Source organism: Budorcas taxicolor, chromosome 8, assembly GCF_023091745.1.
Source record: "Budorcas taxicolor isolate Tak-1 chromosome 8, Takin1.1, whole genome shotgun sequence".
NCBI lineage: Eukaryota > Metazoa > Chordata > Mammalia > Artiodactyla > Bovidae > Budorcas > Budorcas taxicolor.
The window spans coordinates 85,637,568-85,658,838 of NC_068917.1; the positions used below are offsets into that span (position 1 = coordinate 85,637,568).

The window sequence follows — 21,271 nt, forward strand, 5'->3', positions numbered from 1 at the left end:
GAAGAGACAGATGCCACCAGCACTGCCAGTGCTTGGAGCCTGAAGATGTCTAAGGGGAGCACCTTCGTTAATGCCAGACAATACCAGCTCACCAGCTGGCATGCTCCAGTTTCAGGGAAGTAAAAGGTACTGGTCTGTTCCTGTGTCCTCTGTGGCCAACGCAGAATCTGGTGAGGAAAGCAGTGCTGGATGGCACACGAGTTCACCAGCACTATCTGATGTTGGCATTCTTCTTGAGGTAGTCCACGTAACGAGTCAGGAGCATCTTCTGAAACACACTGCTGTAGAAGGCCCACGATGGGATCAGGCTCAGAATGGCAGCCTTGAATAGACAAAAACATGAGTGTCTGGGAGAGAAGAGGAGCAAGGAGGATGCAATATGACATCTCAGTGTATATTCATCATCTTTAAAAATTCATATCTGATGAATGAGGTTAAGTACCAAACCTTTTAAGTAGTCGTTAAAGTTTCAATGTCTTGTGACACTTTCTTGGCAAATGAGGTTTTCTCAGGAACCAAAGTGGTCACTTGTCAGATCAGTTGTGGTCTATTTCTAAATTAAGAGAACTCTGTCCATAGTAACACCGTCCCTATCTTCCTTCTCTTGGTGAGCACCTTTCTCTTGGTCCTTGATCTCCCAGTATCTTCATATTTATTCTACCAAGGTTCTACTAAAATGAGATTCCAGGAAAGAATCAGAAATGCTTTCCATCACCTGACACAATGCTGATGATGTACCTGAATGCATGAAAGAGTTAACGAACAGGAGATTGGTCAAGATGGTGGAGTAGGAACGTGCTGAGCCCCTCTCTTCTCACAGGCACCCCGAAATTACAGCTATTTACAGAACAACTACTAACGACAGAGACCTGAAATCTAGCAGAAAAAGTCTCCTACAACTAAAGACAGAAAGAGGAAACCACAAAGAGATGAGTAAAAGTGATGGAACGTGGTATAGTCAAGGCCCTTTCCCCTGGGTAGGAGACCCACAGATGGGAAGACAATTACAAGTGCCAGGTTTTTCCTAAGGAGTAGGTGTCTGAGCCCCACACTGGGCTCCCTAGCCCAAGGGTCCTTTGTCAGGAAGACGAGGCCACAGAATGTCTAGTTTTGAAGGTCAGCAGGCTTACTTTCAGTAAAGCCAGAGGGTGTTAGGGAATAGAGACTCCACTTTTAAAGTGCTGTGTGCTTAATCGCTCAGTCATGTCTGACTCTTTGTCACCCCATGGACTATAGCCTGCCAGGCTCCTCTATCCATGGGGATTCTCCAGGCAAGAATACGGGAATGGGTTGCCATGCTTTTCTCCAGGGGATCGTCCCAACCCAGGGATTGAACCCAGGTCTCCCACATTGCAGGCGGATTCTTTACCGACTGAGCCACCAGGAAACCCCCACTTTTAAAGGGTGCACACCAAATCTTACACACTCTGGGAACCAGGGCAGAAGCAGTAATTTGAAAAGAGCCTGGGTCAGACCCACTTGTTGATCTTAGAGAGCCTGCCAAAAAGGCAGGAGACAACTAGAGCTCACTCTGGAGACATAGACCCTTGGGCAGCCACTTGGAGAGCTCATTCTACCACAAGGACACTGATGCTGGTAAGCACCATTTTGGAATCCTCCAACTAGCTTTTTAGTGTCAGAATGTGGCCCCACCCACCAGCCCGTCAGCACCAGTACTGGGACTCCTCAGGCCAAGCAACTACCCAGGCAGGGACACAGTTTCACCCACCAGTAGGGTGGCTATCTTAGGACACCTTCCTGAACACCTAGCTTCTCTAGGATCCAGCCCCAACCTCCAGTGTATTGGCACTGGCTCCAAGACCTTCCCTGGTGGCTCAGACGGTTAAGCATCTGTCTATAATGCTGGAGACCCGGGTTTGATCCCTGGGTCAGGAAGATCCCCTGGAGAAGGAAATGGCAATCTACTCCAGTACTATTGCCTGGAAAATCCCATGGACAGAGGAGCCTGGTAGGCTACAGTCCATGGCGTTGCAAAGAGTTGGACACAACTGAGCGACTTCACTTCCACTTTCACCAAGACCCTCAGGGCCCCATGGTCAGCTGTCAGGCCCAAACCTGCCCATTAGCAAGCCAATACCGACTCCAGGACTCCCAGGACCTGCAGCCAGAGACCCTGGGACTCAGTTCCACTCACTAGTGGGCTGTCACTAGCTCCAGGACACTCTGGGTCCTACTCTTGAACACCAGCAGGCAAACACCAGTTCTAAGACCCACAGGCCCTTCAGCCAGAGAACCTAAGACCTGGTTCTGCCCACTAACGGGCTGTCACTAGCCCCTGAACCCAGTCTTCCCTACCAGCAGATGGACACTAATTCCAAGAATGCAACATTACCACAACCTAACATGTCAAGACCCAGTCTACCCACCAGTAGGCTCACATTAGTACCCTTCTGAGACACCTTGGGACTCACAGCTGCCCTGGAATCAGACCCCACTTACAGCTTTGGAACACCACAGACTCAGCAGCCAGCCATGTGAAGAACCAGCCCCACCCACTAGTAGACCTACACTAGATCCAGGATGCCAAGCCCTGCAACCAGCCACCCTTAAATCTGACTGCACACACCAGTGAGCCAGGATTAGCCCTAGGACACCCCTGGAGTTCCCACCTGGCTCCTAACAACCCAGACCCACACGCCAGCCAGCGGCCTCTGCAAAAGACAGAACTTGAAGCCAGCCAAGCTTATCAGACCACCCACAGTAATCAGCCCACTAGAACAGAAGAGCTTGTACAGTCTGCATGGGGGCACTCCTGGAATATATAGCTCTGTTGAGCAGAGGAGAGTATGCTTCTAGGATATACAGGACCTTTCCTACTAAAGGCCACTTCTTCAAGATAGGGAAATTTAACCAACCTACCAGATACATAGAAATGAAAACAGTAAATTAGGCAAAATAAGGCAACAGAGGAATATGTTCCAAATGAAGGAACCAGATAAAACACCAGAAAAAAGAATTAAGTGAAGTGGAATTAAGCCATCTATCTGATAAAGTTCAAGGTAATGATCAGAAAGATGCTTAAAGAATTCAGGAGCAGAATGGCGAAAGATGAACAGAGTGAGAAGTTAAAGATTTTTTTTTTAAGAGAAAACATAAAGAGAAGATATTTGAAGACATAACAGCTAAAAACTTCCCTAATCTGGGAAAGGAAACAGATATCCAGGTCCAGACCGCACAAAGAATCCCAACCATGATCAACACAAAGAGGACCACATCAAGACACATAGTATTAAACACAGTAAAAATTAAAGACAAAGAGGATATTAAAAGCAGAAAAAGAAAAGCAACAAGTTACATAGAGGGGAATTCCCAAATGGCTATCAGCTAGCTTTTCATCAGAAACTGCAGGGCAGAAGAGAGCGGCATGTGTATTGAAAAGGATGAAAGTGAAAACCCTACAATGCAAAATGCTCTACCTGGCAAGATTTTCATTCAGATTTGAAGGTGAGAACAAAGGTTTTACAAACAAGCAAAAGCTTAAAGAGTTCAGTCCCATGAAATCAGCTTTATAAGAAATATTAAAGGAACTTCTTCCCTAGGAAGAGAAGAAAAGACCACAAGTAGAAATACAAAAAGTACTAAATAAAAAAAATCTCATCAGTATAGCCAAAGATTCAGTAAAGGTAGTAAATTAACCACATATAAAGCTAGGAGGAAAGTTAAAAGAAAAAAGTAATAGTAAAAGCATCTATATCCATAATAAGTAGTCAAGGTATAAACAAAACAAAAAGATACAAATTATAATGTCAAAAAAGTAAATATGGAGGGGCAGGGGGTAAAAATGCAGAGTTGTTAAAATGTGTTTAAACTTGAGAAATCATTAACTTAAAACAACCATGTATATATATTGTTCAGTTGCCCAGTTGTGTCCAACTCTTTATGACACCATGGACTGCTGCACACCAGGCCTTGATAGCTATATATAAACTTCATGGTAACCACAAACCAAAAACCTATAATAGATATATGCACACACAAAAGAAAAAGGAACCTAAACATAACATTAACAATTGTCACCAAATTAAAGAAAAGCAAGGCAAAAACTTCAAAAGGAACTACAGAAATAACCCAATTCAAATGGCAGAACGTACATATCAATAATTACTTTAAATGTAAATGAATTATATGCTACAATCAAAAGACACAGAGTGGTGGAATGGATATAAAAACAAAACCAGTATATATGCTGCCTGCAAGAGACTCACTCCATATCTAAAGACACACACAGGGAACGCTATGGTGGTCTGGTTGTGAGGACTCAGCACTTTTATTGCCGTGATCCCAGGTTTGATCACTGGTCAGGGAACTCAGGTCCCACAAACTGTGGCACTGTGACCAAATTAATTAATTAATTTGGACACATACAGATTGAAAATGAAGGGATGGAAAAAGGTATTCCATGCAAATGAAAATAAAAAGAAAGTCAGGTTACAGTACATATATCAGAAAAATAGACTTTAAAACAAAGACTGTAATAAGTGAAAAAGTAGGACATTATACAATAATTAAGGGATCAATTCAAGAGGATATCACTATTGTAAATATATGTGCAACCTACATAAGAGCACCCAAATACATAAAGCAAATATTAACAGGCATAAAGAGGGACACTGACAGCAGCAGAGTAATAGTGGGGGAACTTAAACAACTCACCTGTCCATCAGCGGACAGGCCATGTAGACAGAAAATCAATAAGGAAGCACAGACCTTAAATTACACATTAGGACAGATGAACTTAATACATGTATATATAGAACATTCCTTCCCAAAGCAGCAAAATACACATTCTTTTCAAGTGCACATGGAACATTCTTCAGGATAGATTATATGGTAGGCCACAAAAGAAGTCTCAGGAAATTTAAGAAGACTGAAGTCATATCAAGCATATTTTCCAAACACAACACTATGAGACTAGAAATCAAATAGCAGCAACTACAGCAAAAAAAACTGAAAAAAACACAAACATGTGGACCATTGTTTAGTGGCATAAATGACATGCCACTAAATAGCTAGTGGAGCACTGAAGAAACGAAAAACTGCCTGGAGACAAATGAAAGCAAAAATAATGATGTAAAATCCAGGGGCACAGCAAAAGCAGTTCCAAGAGGGAAGTCTATAATGAGACAAGCCTATCTCAGGAAACATGAAAAATCTCAGATAAACTATCTAACCATACACCTAAAGGAACTAAAAAAAGAGAACACCCAAAACCCAAAGTTAGTATAAGCCAAGAAATAATAAAGATCAAATCAGAAATAAATGAAATAGAGACTAAAACACAATAGAAAAATCAATGAAACTAATATCTGCTTCTTTCAAAAGATAAACAAAATTGATAAACTTTTAGCCAGACTCATCAAAAAAAGAAGAAAGAGAATCCAAATCAGTAATATCAGAAACAGAGTTACAACCAACATCTCAGAAATAAAAAGGATCATAAAATATTACTATGAACAATTACATGCCTATAAAATGGACAGCCAAGAAGAAATGGACAAATCACTAGAAATGTACAATCTTTCAAGATTAAACCAAGAAGAAACAGAAACTATGAACAGACCAATTACTGAATCAGTAATTAAAAAGACTCCCAATATCTCCCAAGGGAATTAAAATAAAAGCAAAAATAAACAAATGGGACCTAATCAAATTTACAAGCTTTTGCACAGCAAATGAAACCATAAACAAAATGACAACCTATGAACTGGCAAAAAATATTTGCAGACAATGCAACCAATCAGGGCTTAATTTCCAAAATATGCAAACTGCTCCTATAACTCAGAAGACTCCAAACAACCCAACTGAAAAATGGGCAGAAGACATAAGTAGACATTTCTTCAAAGAAAACATTGTTGCTGTTCAGTCACTAAGTCATGTCTGACTCTTTGTGACCACATGGACTGCAGCATCCCAGGCTTCCCTATCTTTCACTATCTTCCTAAGTTTGCTCAGATTCATGTCCATTGAGTCAGTGATGCCATCTAACCATCTCATCCTCTGCCACCCCCTTCTCCTTTTGCCTTCAACCTTTCCCAGAATCAGAGTCTTTTCCAATGAGACAGCTCTTTGCATCAAGTGGCCAAAGTATTGGAGCTTCAGTTTCAGCATCAGTTCTTCCAGTGAATATTCATGGTTCAGATGGCCAATGGGTACATGAAAAGATGCTCAACATCTTATTTATTACAGAAATGCAAATCAAAACTATAAAATCACCTCACATGAGTCAGAATGGCCATCATTAGAAAGCCTACAAATAATAAATGCTGGAGACGGTGTGGAGGAAAGGAAACCCTCCTACACTATTGATAGGAATGTAAATTAGAGCAGCCACTATGGAAAACAATATGGATGGTCTTTAAAAAACTAAAAATACAGTTGCCATATGATCCAGCAATTCCACTCATGGGCATACATCTAGAGAATCTTGAATTTGAAAAAATATAGGCACCCTAATGTTCACAGCATCACTAATTTATAATAACTAAGACATGGAAGCCACCTAAATATTCATTGACAGATGAATGAATAAAGAGGATGTGTGTGTGTATATATATACATATATATGAATGAAATGATTTCATTTGAAGCAACGTGGATGGACCTAGAGATTATCATAATAAGTGAAGTAAGTCAGACAAAGATAAATATCATATAATATCACTTACATGTGGAATCTTAAAAAACAATAAACAAATGGACTTATTTTAAAAATAAAAATAGACTCACAAATAGAGAAAACAAATTTATAGCTACCAAAAGGGATAGCAGGGGGGAGGGAGGTAAATTTGGAGTTTGGGATTAGCATATACAAACTACTATATATAAAGTAGATAAATAACAAGATCCTATATCTTGTGATAAACCATAATAGAAAAGACTGAAAAAGAATATATATGTGTATATATATGTAAGAATACATATGTAAATGTGTATGTGTATATATATACATATATATATGTAAATATAGTATATATATGTGTGTATATATATATAAACTCATTCTATGATACCAAAACCAGACAAAGATATCACACACCAAAAAAGAAAATTATAGGATGAATATAGATACAAAAAGTCTCAACAAAATATTAGTAAATTCAACAATAATTAAAAAGATTATACACCATGATCAAGTGAGATTTATGTCAGGGATGCTAGGGTTGTTCAATATCCCCAAATCAATCAATGTGATACACCATATTAACAAATTCAAGAATAAAAATCATAAAATTATCTCAATAGATGTAGAAAAGGCTTTTGACAAAGTTTAACATCCATTTATGAACAAAACTCTCAACAAAGTGGGTATGGAGGGAACTTCCTCAACATAAAAAAGACCAAATATGGCAAGCCCACCACTAACATCATACTAAATGGGGAAAAACTTAAAGCATTCCTTCTAGGGTCAGAACATTCTCATCACTCTTATTCAACATATTAGTGGAAGTCCTAGCAAAGCAATCAGACAAGAGGAATCCAAGTTGAAAAGGACAAAGTAAAACTATCAGTTTGCAGATGACAAAACAGTATACATAGCAAATTTTAAAGAGACCCAAGAAAACCATTAGAACTCACCAATGAATTCAGTAAAGTTTCAGGATACAAAATTAATACACAGAAACTTGCTGTGTTTCTATACAATAGCAACAAACTATCAGAAAGATAAGTTAGGAAAACAATCTCATTTACCATTACATTAAAAAAAAAAAAAGACCTTTTACCTAAGGAGTTAAAAGACTTATACTCAGAAAACTATAGGTCACTGCTGAAAGAAACTGAAGATGACACAAAAGTGGAAAGATACAACATGTTCATGAATTGGAAGAATTAACATTGTTAAAATGAACACACTACCCAAGGTAACCTACAGATTTAATTCAATCCCTATAAAAATGCCAATGACATGTTTCCAAAGAAGCAGAACAAATAATTCTAAAATTTTCATAGAAACACAAAAGAATAGCCAAAACAACTTTGAAAAAGAACAAAGTTATGTATCATGCTACCTAATTTCAAGCTATACTATACAAACTATACTACTGTAATCAAAACAGTATGGTACTGTCAGAAAAACAGACAGATCAGTGGAACAGAACAGAGAACTGAGAATTGAACTGACATTTACATGGGCAGTAAATCTATTACAAAGGAGACAATAATATACAAGAGTGGAAAGACACCCACTTCATTAAAAAGGGTCGGGGAAACTGGACAGCTACATGCAAAAGAATCATACTGGACTACTTTCTCCCAGCACACACAAAATTAAATTCAATGTGGATTAAAGACTTAAATATAAGACCTGAAACTATAACATTTCTAGAAGAAAACATAGGCAATGTGCTCTTTGACATCAGTCTTAATAATATCTTAGCATATATCTCCTCCGGTAAGGAAACAAAAATAAAAATAAACAAATGAAGCTATATCAAACTAAAAAGCTTTTGCCCAGCTAAGGAAACTATCAACAAAACAAAAAGGTCACCTACTGAATGGGAGAAAATATTTGCAAAAGATTTGTCCAATAAGGGTTGAGATCCAAAGTACACAAAGATCCCATAAAACTCAACATCAAAAAAAACAACCAACGTGTGGGAGGGAGATTCAAGAGGGAGGGGACATATGTACACCCATGGTTAATTCATGTTGATGTATGACAGCAGTCAAACCAATATTGTAAACCAATCAACTAAAAATAGATAAATAAATATTTTTTTAATGGGCAGAAGCCAGAACATGGAAGCAACCGAAACATTCATCAGCAGAGGAATGGATAAGATGTGGTGCATATATACAATCGGGTGTTACTTGGCCATAAAAAGGAATGAAATAATGCCATCTGCAGTGATATGGATGGACCTAGAGATTATCATACTGAGTGAAGTTAGAGAAAGATAAATACTGCATAATATCACTTGTATGTGGACTCCAAAGAAATGGTACAGATGAACCTATTTACAAAACAGAAGTTGAGTCACAGATGATGTAGAAAACAAATTTTTGTGGTTACCCGGGGGGAAAGCAGGGGCAGGGGGTAAGGATAAATTGGGAGATTGAGATTGACATATATACACTACTATCTATAGAATATATAACTAATAAGAACCTACTGAATAGCACGGGGAATTCTATTCAATACTCTGTAATGACCTATATGGGAAAAGAACTAAAAAAGAGTGGGTATATGTATGTATAACTGACCTACTTTGTTGTACAGAAAAAACTAACACAACATTGTAAATCAACTATACTCCAATTTAAAATTAATTAAAAAAGAAAAAATGGGCAGAGGATTTGAATAGACATTTTCCCAAAGAAGACATATAGATATCCAACAAGCACATGACAAGATGCTCAACATCACCAATTATCAGAGAAATGCAAATCAAAATCACAATAAGATAGAACTTCACACCTGTCCGAATGACTATTGTCAAAAAGACAACAAATTACAAGTACTGACGAGGATATGAGAAAGGGGAACCCTCAGATATTATAGAAAACAGTATGAAGAGTTCTTAAAATATTAACAATAGACTACTAGAGCATCCAGCCATTTCATTCTTGGATATTTACCTGAAGAAAATGAAAACACTAATTTGAAAAATATATGCACCTTTATGTTCATTGCTGTATCATTTGTAGTAGCCAAAATATTGTAGCAACCTAAGTGCCCATTAGTAGATGTATGGATAAATAAGATGTGATATATATATTATATATATGATGTAATAATTTATTTATCAATAATTAGTGTAATAATTTATATATTATATATAATTTACTCAGCCATAAAACTAATAAAATTTGTGGCAACGTAGGTACACCTAAAAGGTATTATGCTAAGTAAAATAAGGCAGATAGAAAGACAAATACTCTATGATTTCTTTCATATGTGGAATCTAAAAAATGAAATGAATAAACATGACAAAACAGAAACATAGATCCAAAGAACAAACACATGGTTGCCAGAAGGGAGGTTGGTGGGAGGAGAAAAATAGATGAGGGAGATTAAGAGGCACAGACTTATAATTGCAAAACAAATGTGTCACATTCATGAAATGGACAGTGTGGGGAATATGGTCAATAATTATATAATATCTTTCTGTAGTGAGAGACTTACGGTGAAAACTTTAATATTTATAGAAGTATCTAATCACTACGTTGTGTAACAAGAACTAACTTAAAATTGTAAGTCAACTATTCTTCAAAGACAAACAAACACATAGAAAAAGAGATCAGACTTGTATTTACCAGAGATGAGGATATGGTATGTGAATGAAGGTAGTCAAAAGGTACATGCTGCTGCTGCTGCTAAGTCGCTTCAGTCGTGTCCGACTCTGTGCGACCCCATAGACGGCAGTCCACCAGGTTCTGCCGTCCCTGGGATTCTCCAGGCAAGAACACTGGAGTGGGTTGCCATTTCCTTCTCCAAAGCATGAAAGTGAAAAGTGAAAGTGAAGTCACTGAGTCATGTCCAACTCTCAGCGACCCCATGGACTGCAGCCTTCCAGGCTCCTCCATCCGAGGGATTTTCCAGGCAAGAGTACTGGAGTGGGGTGCCATTTTACTCCCACTCAAAAGGTAAGAAAGTACCAGGGATATAATGTACAACATGATAAATGTTGTATTATATACATGAAAGTTGTTAAGAGAGTAAATCCTAAGAGTTCTCATTAAACAAAAAATTTATTTCTTTAATTTTGTATCTGTATGAGATGATGAATGGTCGCTAAACTTATTGCACTAATCATTTCATGTAAGTCAAATCATTATGATGTACACTGTAAATCTATAGAATGCTGTATGTCAATTAAATCCCAATAAAACTGGAAGAAAAAATTTATTTAAAGAGTTAATGAACCACAGGATTCTCTAGGCAAGAATACTGGAGTGGGTTGCCATTTCCTTCTCCAGAATCAGTCATGCTGCTGCTGCTAAGTCACTTCAGTCGTGTCTGACTGTGCGACCCCATAGATGGCAGCCCATCAGGCTCCCCCGACCCTAGGATTCTCCAGGCAAGAGCAAGGTGTAAATTATTATCGTGGAGTATTTACTTTGAAAAAGGGGGGAAGCCGCAAGTTGAGACACAGAAGGCTATTTACATACATATGAGGCAAGAGGCACAGACCTTGGAAGGTTCTTGACCTCAAATTACATTTGTGTCCTATAAGACAGGTCTAGGTAAAAGCAATTATTTCATCCACAGTGTCATCCTGTTAATCCAACATTCCTCAATCGACCTACAAAACATCCCAGAAACCATTTTAAGTTTCCTGCTTTGGGATACCGCATAGGAGTGCAAAAATCACAAGGCTCAAGTTGCCTGAAGAAACAGCGATACTCCCTACAAGGTTCAAGTGTTCCTCTAGCTGAATTTCTATTGCTGAACCGAAGTAGAACTCTTTAGGAGGATTCAGTACGCTGCCCTATGAATCCCTCTAGCATCAGAGAGAGAGAGAAAGAGATAATTCCCACAGCAGGAGGAGAAGAAAACGACAGAAGATGATGTGGTTGAATGGCATCACCGACTCGATGGACCTGAGTCTGAGCAAGCCCCAGGAGTTGGTGATGGACAGGGAGGCCTGGCATGCTGCAGTCCACAGGGTCGCAAAAGAGTTGGACACAACTGAGTGACTGAACTGAACTGAATTCCCACAGTAGAAAAGCATATGAAGTAGAGGAGAAAGTTGATATACAAAAGAAAAGTAAATATCTGGCTAAAATTCTTTGGTGACGCTGGAAACAGAACTATCCTGGCAACATTTGTTTGTTTTCAGTATTAGTATGCAACTCCTCTACCTTTGTTTCATGTTTGTTTTTTTTTTCCCTAAAAACAGCCCAGGGATGGCCAGAACTCCTCATGCCACATACTTCAGACTTTATGTCCACATTTGATGGAGTCCATAGTGTACAAGAACCGTCTTGTACTTGCTCATGAGAGCCAACTGTGAGCTTCCTCCTGAATTCATGTGCATTGACAACACACTGGTAGCTTCACATCAGTCATGATAATCAGTAAATGCTACAATCAAGGTGTTTTGTTTTTTTTTGTTTTTTTCCTGGAAAGTTAAACATTTACTGGCACAGAAGGCCAAGAACATAGACAGCCCCTACAGGGAAGAAGCACCTTGTGTTTTGGTCTGACCTTCGCAAAGCTCTGGGGATCACTTTACTTTCTGAGGGGAGAGGTGAGGCACCCAAGGATGAGATATGCCAACTTCAGAGTTATCTACAGCTGGACATCCGGCCCTCCAGCTTCTCCTTGCCCTTGCTAAATATGCCTGTCCATGGAGGGGATTACCCTCAGCAGCGTACCTCTGGCATCACTACCCTTGTGTGACAGAGATCTACTGAAAGCTCCGACAGCAAGGAAAAGCTGACTAATCTCTGCTGGGGCCACCTGCATGCCTGTCCTGCCTTGCTTCAAGAAAGAAGTTATCAGTTACCAAGATTTCATGGGTGAGGCAGCCACAGGTTTCGTCTCCAATCGTGACATAATTCAGTGATTCTTTAACAAACTCATCAGCAGTCTTGGTTATCATGTTGGTATTTAGACACTTTGTCATCGGAGTTGAAACAGCATATGGGGTCAACACCTACAACAGGAAATGAAAACCATGATGCAGGACCAATCTGCCCAGCCCCGAGAAATGAACACCCATGTTACTATCCCTCCATGTTTGAACTCTGTTCTTCCCTTAAAAAGTCTCAGGACAATATGTGATCATAGAATAGTTAAAGGTGTGGAACCAGCACAGAGCTGGGATCAGAAAGGTTGACTTCTGGCTTAATTCAGCAACCAACCCGGATGAGGCCTTAGTCACACTCCCTCAGGTGGTTTGAGTACACATAGGGTGAGTGAGAACATGAGCTCTTAGAAGCCAGTTCCCCCACTTGGAAAGTGAAAATGCAGGATATCCAATTATACTTGAAGTTCAAACAATGGAAAAATGTTTAGTTTAATGATATATCAAGTATTGATGGGATATACTTATTCTCAAAATATTATCTGTTGTCTGAAATCCAAATTTAACTGTATGTTCTATGTTTTATCTGGCAGAGATATTGCAGAAGTTTATTTCTAACACATGTGACCAAAGTCGGAGCACTTTCAAGTACTTTAGATTCCCACTTTCACACTTCAGTTAGGAGCCAGGAATGGCCCATGCCTCATAATCTTTCCTATTCTGGCAAGGAAAAAAAAAAAAAAAAACCCCACCATGCTTCCACCAGTGGTCTCACCACATGTGGCCTGGCATGAGGTTTCATGATGGGGTTTCCTACTTTATTCCTTGACATAGAGACCTTGGTATCTTTAGGGGGAAAAAAAAAAATCCATGTTTGTTTTCTTTGTTTTCTTTTTCTTCACATCCCTTTTTTTAAAATCACACTTGAAATTACATTGTTTCACAGTTGAATCCAATGTGTGTCACTCAATTCAATTCAATTTGTTCTCATGGAAATTGACACACTTATTCATTTATATAATACTTTTCTTCCAAAGATCTCTAAGTGTACTGTTAGAGAAACATAAGAAGTACCCATTTTCAAACTCAGTTTTCAGATAGGGAAATAATAAAAGTGTTTCCATTCCCACAGTGAGTTTGGGTTGACAAAACACCTTTCTGTACAAAACAAGGGCTCAATAAATATTGGTAAAAATTTGCATAATTACTTATTCACTAGATCTCCACAGTAACCCAGATAAGTAAGCAGCTATTATAAACCCCTTTTTACAGATGAGGGGACAAGCTCAGAGAGTTTAAGCTGGCTGTTCAAAATCACTCAGAGGATAAATGGCAGCACTGGGATTTGAAAATCAAACCCAAGTATACAGTGCACACTTCCTCAGGAATTTTACAAATATTCATTGAGTACCAATTACATGTTTGGAGAGACCAGTTAGTTTTCACAACATCATAGAGTCTTTTCCAGGACTTGTAGCAGCTCCAAAGCTTCTGCATGAGAGAAGGAGCTCCCTTCTTCTACCCCACCTCCCCCACATCTTCTGCTCCACAGAACCCACTGACTTAGCAGCTACAGTATCTCTGGCCCACAGCTATCAAGCTCAAGATGATGCTGAGACTGTCACATGGCTAGGAAGCAAGTGGCTCTGGTAATCATTAGCACTGCTCACCAAACATTTCTAGTTCTTCTTTCTTCCAAACACGTGATAGAATTGCACTTTCTGGGTGCCTATAGTTGGGTGGGACCATGTAATCAGATCTAACCAATGAGTATGAGTAAAAGTGACAGGTGACCTGTTTGACCCAGAGCCCTTGGTTATCAAAGGAAGTTCTCTTGAACTTGTAGCACTTTTTCTTTGACAAGTCGAGTGACAATATTCAAGATGGAGGCTGCTCCATCAGCCTAGGTACCCGTGTCACTGCAATGAACTAATCCCCTCTGACAGTTCACAGTGAATATGTAGCATGAATGAGAAATATATCTTTGTGGTTTTCTTTTTTTTTTTCTTTTTTTTTTTAATTTTTATTTTTACTTTATTTTACTTTACAATACTGTATCGGTTTTGCCATACATTGACATGAATCCACCACGGGTGTACATGCGTTCCCAAACATGAACCCCCCTCCCACCTCCCTCCCCATAACATCTCTCTGGGTCATCACCGTGCACCAGCCCCAAGCATGCTGTGGTTTTAAATTAATGAAATTTTAGGAATTATTTTTTACTGCAGCAAAATTAGCTTATGCAGAATAACACAACTGCCAAAGGAATCTGTCCTCAGCTAGGAGGTGGAGAATGAATAGAAGGGGAAAATCTTTGATAAGTAAGACTTCAGTTCAGCAAGGCTGAGAATGGGACTGTACTCACTATAACTGGGAAGATGCTTTTATTTGCACTGTTCCTACTATTAACTCACACCCGCCTATCGAATAAGCTTCATCCTATAGCTGGTTAATTCATAGGAATGGCCACCCGAGTGTTTTAATTGAAAATCGGTATGTATAGCACTAATTTTAAAACTATAACTATGAGTGTGACTTTTTCATATATATGGTGGTGGTTTAGTTGCTAAGCGGTGTCTGACTCTTGCGACCCCATGGACTGTAGTCTGCCAGGCTCCTCTGGTCCATAGGATTCTCCAGGCAAGAATACTGGAGTGAGTGGGTTGCCATTTCCTTCTCCAGGGGATCTTCCCGACCCAAGAACTGAACTCAGGTCTCCTGCATCGTAGGCATATTCTTTACTGACTGAGCTGCATGGGAAGCCCTATTCATATATGATAGTATGTCATCAAACTTCTCCACAAACAATTAACAAAAAAACCTCTCTAAACTGTTTATTCCAAGTTCCAGAAACCACTTAAGAGTTAACTGTGTTGCCAAAGAAAGCACATGGCATATTGTTCAGGCTAAAGACCGCAGTGATGATACAGCTCTGTTTACAGTTCAAAGAAGGTCAGCTCCATGACTGTGCTGTCACTGTAGGAGAAAGAGAAAGCAGAGCACCTCTTCCCCAGCTGCTCAAGAACCAGAGTGTGGGAGTCTCTGTGGCCCATCACAGATGAACAGCAACCAAACACAGCACTCTCTCCCCTCTTCCAACCTAGACCAAGTACCCGGTTTTCTGTTGCTTGTTCCCCACACATAGTTCCTCCCACACAAGCCTATCTTCTGGATCTAGGTCAGAGAGTAAAGGATGGTTAGACAAGACCCTAATTTCTGTCCTGATGGCAGCATCAGGCAGCAAGCGTTTCTGAGCACTCACTCACCCCACCCCTTTTCCTTCTCCGGCACTCAGGGCATGGATGAGGGCAGCAACAGGCAGAACCATATTGCCCCCGCTGCCACCTCAAGGATCACAGGAACCCACGTGGTGTCATACAGACCCTCTCTCCCAGTCACACATGCTCAGCCCATCCTGCCGGAAGGAGTGGCCCTGGCTCCACAGGGTCCAGAGTTCCCATTCCCAAGGACTCAGAACTGTTGACCTCACCTGGATGATGATTCCCTTCTCCTTATATTCTGCTTGCAGTGCCTTGGAAAATGTGTACACAAAAGCCTGGAACAAGAAGGAGAAACACCTAAGGGCTTGATTCTCTCTCAGAGCCAACTTGCTCAGATTTCAAAGGACACCAAGAGAGCTCGCCTTGCTGGGAGTTAGATAGAACTTCATTTCCTGGTCTGGGAAGAGCTTCCTCAAAGAGCAGGAATATACATTTTGTAATAAATACCTACTTAGGGCCACCCCAGGGAGGTCTCTGGGATGGAAAGAAACTATCAATACAATGTTACTTGCTGCCATGAAGAGTGCACCTGCTCCCAGGCAAAGAAGTGAAAGGGGGCTGCACTGCCTGGCCGTGCTACTGCAAGGCTTCAATCACCCCAGGGGCACATCTTTTTCAAATTTGCACCCAGATACTGGTGGACTAGCTCCCTGTACCTAGAAGAGGGCCTCTAGGCAAATCTGCCTATCAGCTTGCCAGATGATCTGAAGGAAAGTGCTAAATGGGAAAACCAAGGGGAAGAAGGAGACAGAGACTGGGACTACATCTGTCACTCACCTTGGAAGCTGAATATGTGGAGTACAGAGGCCAGGGAAAGAGGGCCGCCCCGGAAGATATGTTCAAGATGAGGCCTTTCTGCCTAACAGGCAATGAAACAAAGTTTCAGTTACTTTGATACTTGATTACACCTTGAGAAGGGAGAAAACAAAGGGACTCTGAACACTAGGAAACTTCCATCCTCTCTAGGTTTCTGTGTGTGTGCTAAGCATTTTGCTTCTGAGAACTGAGTCCAACTTCACCTCCATCGTGAACCTACCATACAGTGATGTCAGTTGGTAGCCAGTTGACCTCAAGGGCTGGTGACAAGGAAACAGGGGCTCAGCTACAGCAAAGATCCCCCATGAAAATGCAGAGAACCAGCTCAGCTCAGACAAGACTCAAGGGGGAAGGGAGCCTTCTCTCTCAAGTGTGACCACATGAGCTCAAAGTCCCTTCTGACTCATAAAAATGACCCACAACAGGAAAGATGTCATATGTAGAATCCTGTCCTGGGTGGAATTTGACAGTCCATCATCAGCTTACACAGGCACTCCTACACAAGTCTCTGAGGTTCTTACCCTTTGGAAGTTCAGTATCTTTAACCCTTCCCTAATAGATGGAGTCAATCCAGAAAAACCAAGAAACTTCAAATTTGAATACCAGGGCCAAGCCCCTTCTTTCTCTAGGGAAGATAAAACTATCAACCATTTGCTTTAATGAATACCACCTGAGAAAAACCAGTTCCCAAATGGGCATTGTACTAGGATGATTTAAAATGTGGAATAAATAGAGACGCTGATGGGATAGTGATTTTTACTCCTAAGTTGGAGTGTTCATTCTGACAAGAGTTGAAATGCATAATAACAAAGAAATGGTCTCAGGCCAACTTCTGAAGTTTCTTTTAAGCTCTTTGTGAGTTAGTTTTTTTTTTTTTTTTTTTTTTAATACAAGGTCTGCTGGAATTGCTGTTTTCTTCCGCCCTCCAGTATATGCTACATTTGACCTTCGAATATGCTTATCTGTTGGCAAAGCTGGCCTGGTCCAGAATGTTAGGCTTTCAACCATTATCTCCATGTCCCACTCACCACAGTTTTATCATTTGTTAAAGCAGCAGCAGATGAACCTTGTCCCCCTGATTCCAAGTCAGCTGACTGCCAGACCAGGCAGCACAGGCTGCTCCAAGCTTTTTCAAGGAAAGAACTTACCTTGATTTCATGTGTTTCAGAATCAGCTGTGTCATCTATAAGAGAAGGCCCAAGTTAAGCCCTGCCCTTTAAAGAAACAAACTAGCAATGGGCAGTAGGAATTTGGGAAATAGGTGCTGGAAGAAACTGGAGAAAGAACTTCAGCTTCTCAAATGGCCTTGAAAGTCTGCTGACACTCATTGGAGGTAATTTTGGCAACATTAGAGTCTGCTGGAACCTACCGAAGGCACCGTAAACAAATGGCAAACAGTTCAGAGGCCTCTAGTTTCTTCTTCCTAAAACTGAAGTCTTTGTGGAAAATGGAGTGAAAAGCTATGGAACTGACTTACGGACGAACACTGAGGCTCCCAGACTCCCTTCATTCTGGCAGAGGGGTAAAAGTAGGTTGGCCGTTGTAAAACTCACCGAGGAGTTAGAATTAGGGAGCCGTCAGGAAACCTAACAAGTGCCCATCTCATAAACAAGGTACGAGATAAAGAAGGACATCTCTTCAGTTCAACAACAGCCTTGTTAGCCTGCATGCGGTCTATGAAATAGCTCCCTAGATACACATCTGCTGGTCTGCTGGAGTTACAACAGGATTGAAAAATCCCTTCCCCACTCCAATTTACTGCCCCTGGAAGAGGTCTTCCCTGCCAGTTCTGGAGCAACACCCTTGCCTTGATTCTCCCAACTTCATTAAGGTGGGGCACTGTTGGACAGCATTTCTCAGTCTCCCAAAAGCCTGATTGGGTGAGTGATCCCAATTAGAGAGACAACACTGGACTTCGTGGGTCCCTGTCTCAAACGTTCCAGTATTTAGTCTCTTATCCTACCTTCCCTTTGCCCTCAACTCATTCTCCAATTTTGCCCTTGATAGAGAACTCTAGTGTTTCCAGATGGTTCCTTTGGAATAACTAAATGATACTAGTCAACATTCAGAAAACGGAGATCATGGATCTGGTCTCATCACTCCATGGCAGAGAGATGGGGAAACAATGGAAACAGTGACAGACTTTATCTTTTGGGGCTAAGTGGCACTTGACATACCACTTACTTCAAGCCTCAATACATTAATAGCAGATGAAGAATATGAAGTTCAAGGGAGCTAAATAGCATGCCCAATGCTGTCTAATTAACTAGTAACTGATCTGGAATCAGAATACATAGGCACTTGAACTTCAATTCAACAAATATTGTTTTAACAAGAGTCTATAAAATTCAAGCTACAGTCTCTGTCATTTTTCCAAACAGAGTGATCTTTCCTCTATTTACAAAAACTAAAATCAGAGGAAGGTACTAATTTTTATAAGTTGCTTTGGAATCCTGAATAAGTTTCACCATCATCAGGCCTCATATGTTCTGACATACGACAAAACCGAATGCAGAAATAAGATTCAGATGCTAGGGAGAGTGAATCCACTGTATTTTCTTGATGAAAAAAGACTAAGACGATTAAAAGGCTACGGCATAGTCTTTCAATCAAGTACAGTTCAATTTTAAAGAACTCGACATTTACAGGGAAGGGGCCAGTTCTCCTGAGTCACCAAATTCCAACGGCTACTACATTTTAATGCACTGAGCACCTACATTGATCACATACCTTCACAACTGAGGTGATGTTACAGTGGATGAGGCTCTGTAATAGATAATCACAGTCATGATTTAGCTGGATCATTTGAGAAATTCTCTTGAGAAATATTCAGTGCTAAAGCTCCACGAAGTGGACAAAAGTGTGTGCCTGAATGGTTGTATCACGTAGTCTGCAAACTACACTCCAAGTTGATATTCAGCAACAGTGCCCTAGAACTGAAGAATCTGACATCTACACTATGAGTCTCCAAGAATGTGATCTTGAATAGAAGTCAATTAAGCGCTTCCTTGAAAATTTAGGGAGGAATATGGACACTGTTGCTCAAAGGGAGATGGTTAATTTCCAGCTGAAGAAAGGGAGGTTAGTATATGTGGGTCTAGAAGACACTAACATAAAGATTATAAAGATGAATGGTTGCATAATATAAGGTAGAGGTTCTGGACTACAGAAGCCAGATAAAGAAACTACTAGAATCACCCAAGACACACAAAGAAGGAAAGAGGGGCAGACACATAGACAAGTACAAATGTAGACACAAATAAAGAGAAGCAGGAATGCAATGAGCTTAATGAAGAGACACAGACTCATGCCAGAAACAGGGAACGTGGAGTTAGACATGTGGCCAGAAGAGGCTTGGTGAGGTTCAGCAGTGTCCGAGCAATCGGGCATTATTCGTCCACGCAGTGCACTTGGGGCTTACGTGGAACCTTTAGGACTAATTACAGGATTGGGGAATAGAAGCATCATAGCCTGTTCAAAATTGGTATAACCCTTTGCTTTCAAAGGTGAAAGCCTGGAGAAGAGTCAAAATACAGTGCCTTCAAAGACTGTTAATGCATAATAAATTTACTCGAGACCAACAATGAGTCATGGGTCTGAGTTAAGCTTGTTGAACTTACAACACCCTCAGCCACAAAGTCTGTATTATGGACTTCTTTCACACTGAAAATTGAGCAAATCTTATGACCTTGAAAGGCAAAGAAAGCTTTCTCCTACTGAATCCAGAGCTATGAATTTGTTAGGCAGCATTACCTCCCTTATAAAGCACAGTGTAGAGCCCCCAAAAGACTGGGACAAGTGAATTTTGATGTGTGGAGAAGAGGGAAGATGTTCTTTTCCTAGAGATAGTCCAGAACAGTGATACCCTTCACTATGTATCAAGTACTCAGGTGAGTACTCGAAGGGGACACCTCCAGTCGTCCACCTGGATTGCAGAATTTTGGCCACACTCCCATTACCCCTTCCCAGTCCTGGTATTACCCAGCTGGGGCTCAGGACTTGGGGAGAGGAAAACATCCACAGAACAGTACAAGCCTACCTGGAAGTCATCTGGCGTGTTAAGGAAATGGCTTGGGAGAAGGTTTGGAAGCATTCCAACATTGTTGACTGACCAAGAAAGGCAAAAAAAAAAAAAAAAAGAAAGAAAAAGACATCAGAAGAGTCCATGGCAAATGTCTATTGAAAGCCTTAAAAATTATCATATTCAACCCAGAAATTCTTCTCTTGAGAAGTTTTCCAAGAAAGCATGTACAAAAAGATGTATAAAAAAGGCTGTTCACTGCAACATAATTCCATAACAGTGAGGAAATTGGAAGGGAAAAAATTGTGGTCCAATAGTACAATGCAGATAAAATGAATCACGGTGCAGCCATATGGTGGGATGCAATGCAGTCATTCAAAACTATGACTGCTCAGAGGTTTTTTTAAAACCTAGGAGAACATTTGTGATGTATAATTTTTTTAATGTTGCAAAACAGTATGTAAGTTTAATCCTCATTTTGAAAATATGCATGTATGTATCTGGAAAGATATGTACCAAGATGCTAGCTCAGGCTGTTAAAGACTTTAAGGAACTCATAATTCTTTTATGTGTTCATCTGCTCTTTCTAATTTTCCTAGAGTACATTTAACATTATTATTAGTAAATATGTAATTATTTTGAAAATCAAAATCCTCTTT

At 40.2% G+C, this 21,271-nt stretch overlaps 1 protein-coding gene across 1 annotated transcript in view; it reads right to left on the bottom strand.

The window, feature by feature from the left end:
- Positions 1 to 211: 211 nt before the first annotated feature.
- Positions 212 to 21,271, bottom strand: part of HSD17B3 (hydroxysteroid 17-beta dehydrogenase 3) — a 50,256-nt gene continuing 29,196 nt past the window's right edge. Inside the window, exons 5-11 of the mRNA XM_052645322.1 lie at positions 20,631 to 20,698; positions 19,322 to 19,357; positions 17,740 to 17,774; positions 16,553 to 16,634; positions 15,985 to 16,050; positions 12,471 to 12,620; positions 212 to 322 (exon numbers count right to left, since the gene is read on the bottom strand). Of these exons, the coding sequence (XP_052501282.1) occupies positions 212 to 322; positions 12,471 to 12,620; positions 15,985 to 16,050; positions 16,553 to 16,634; positions 17,740 to 17,774; positions 19,322 to 19,357; positions 20,631 to 20,698 (548 nt within the window). The remainder of the gene's footprint in view (positions 323 to 12,470; positions 12,621 to 15,984; positions 16,051 to 16,552; positions 16,635 to 17,739; positions 17,775 to 19,321; positions 19,358 to 20,630; positions 20,699 to 21,271) is intronic.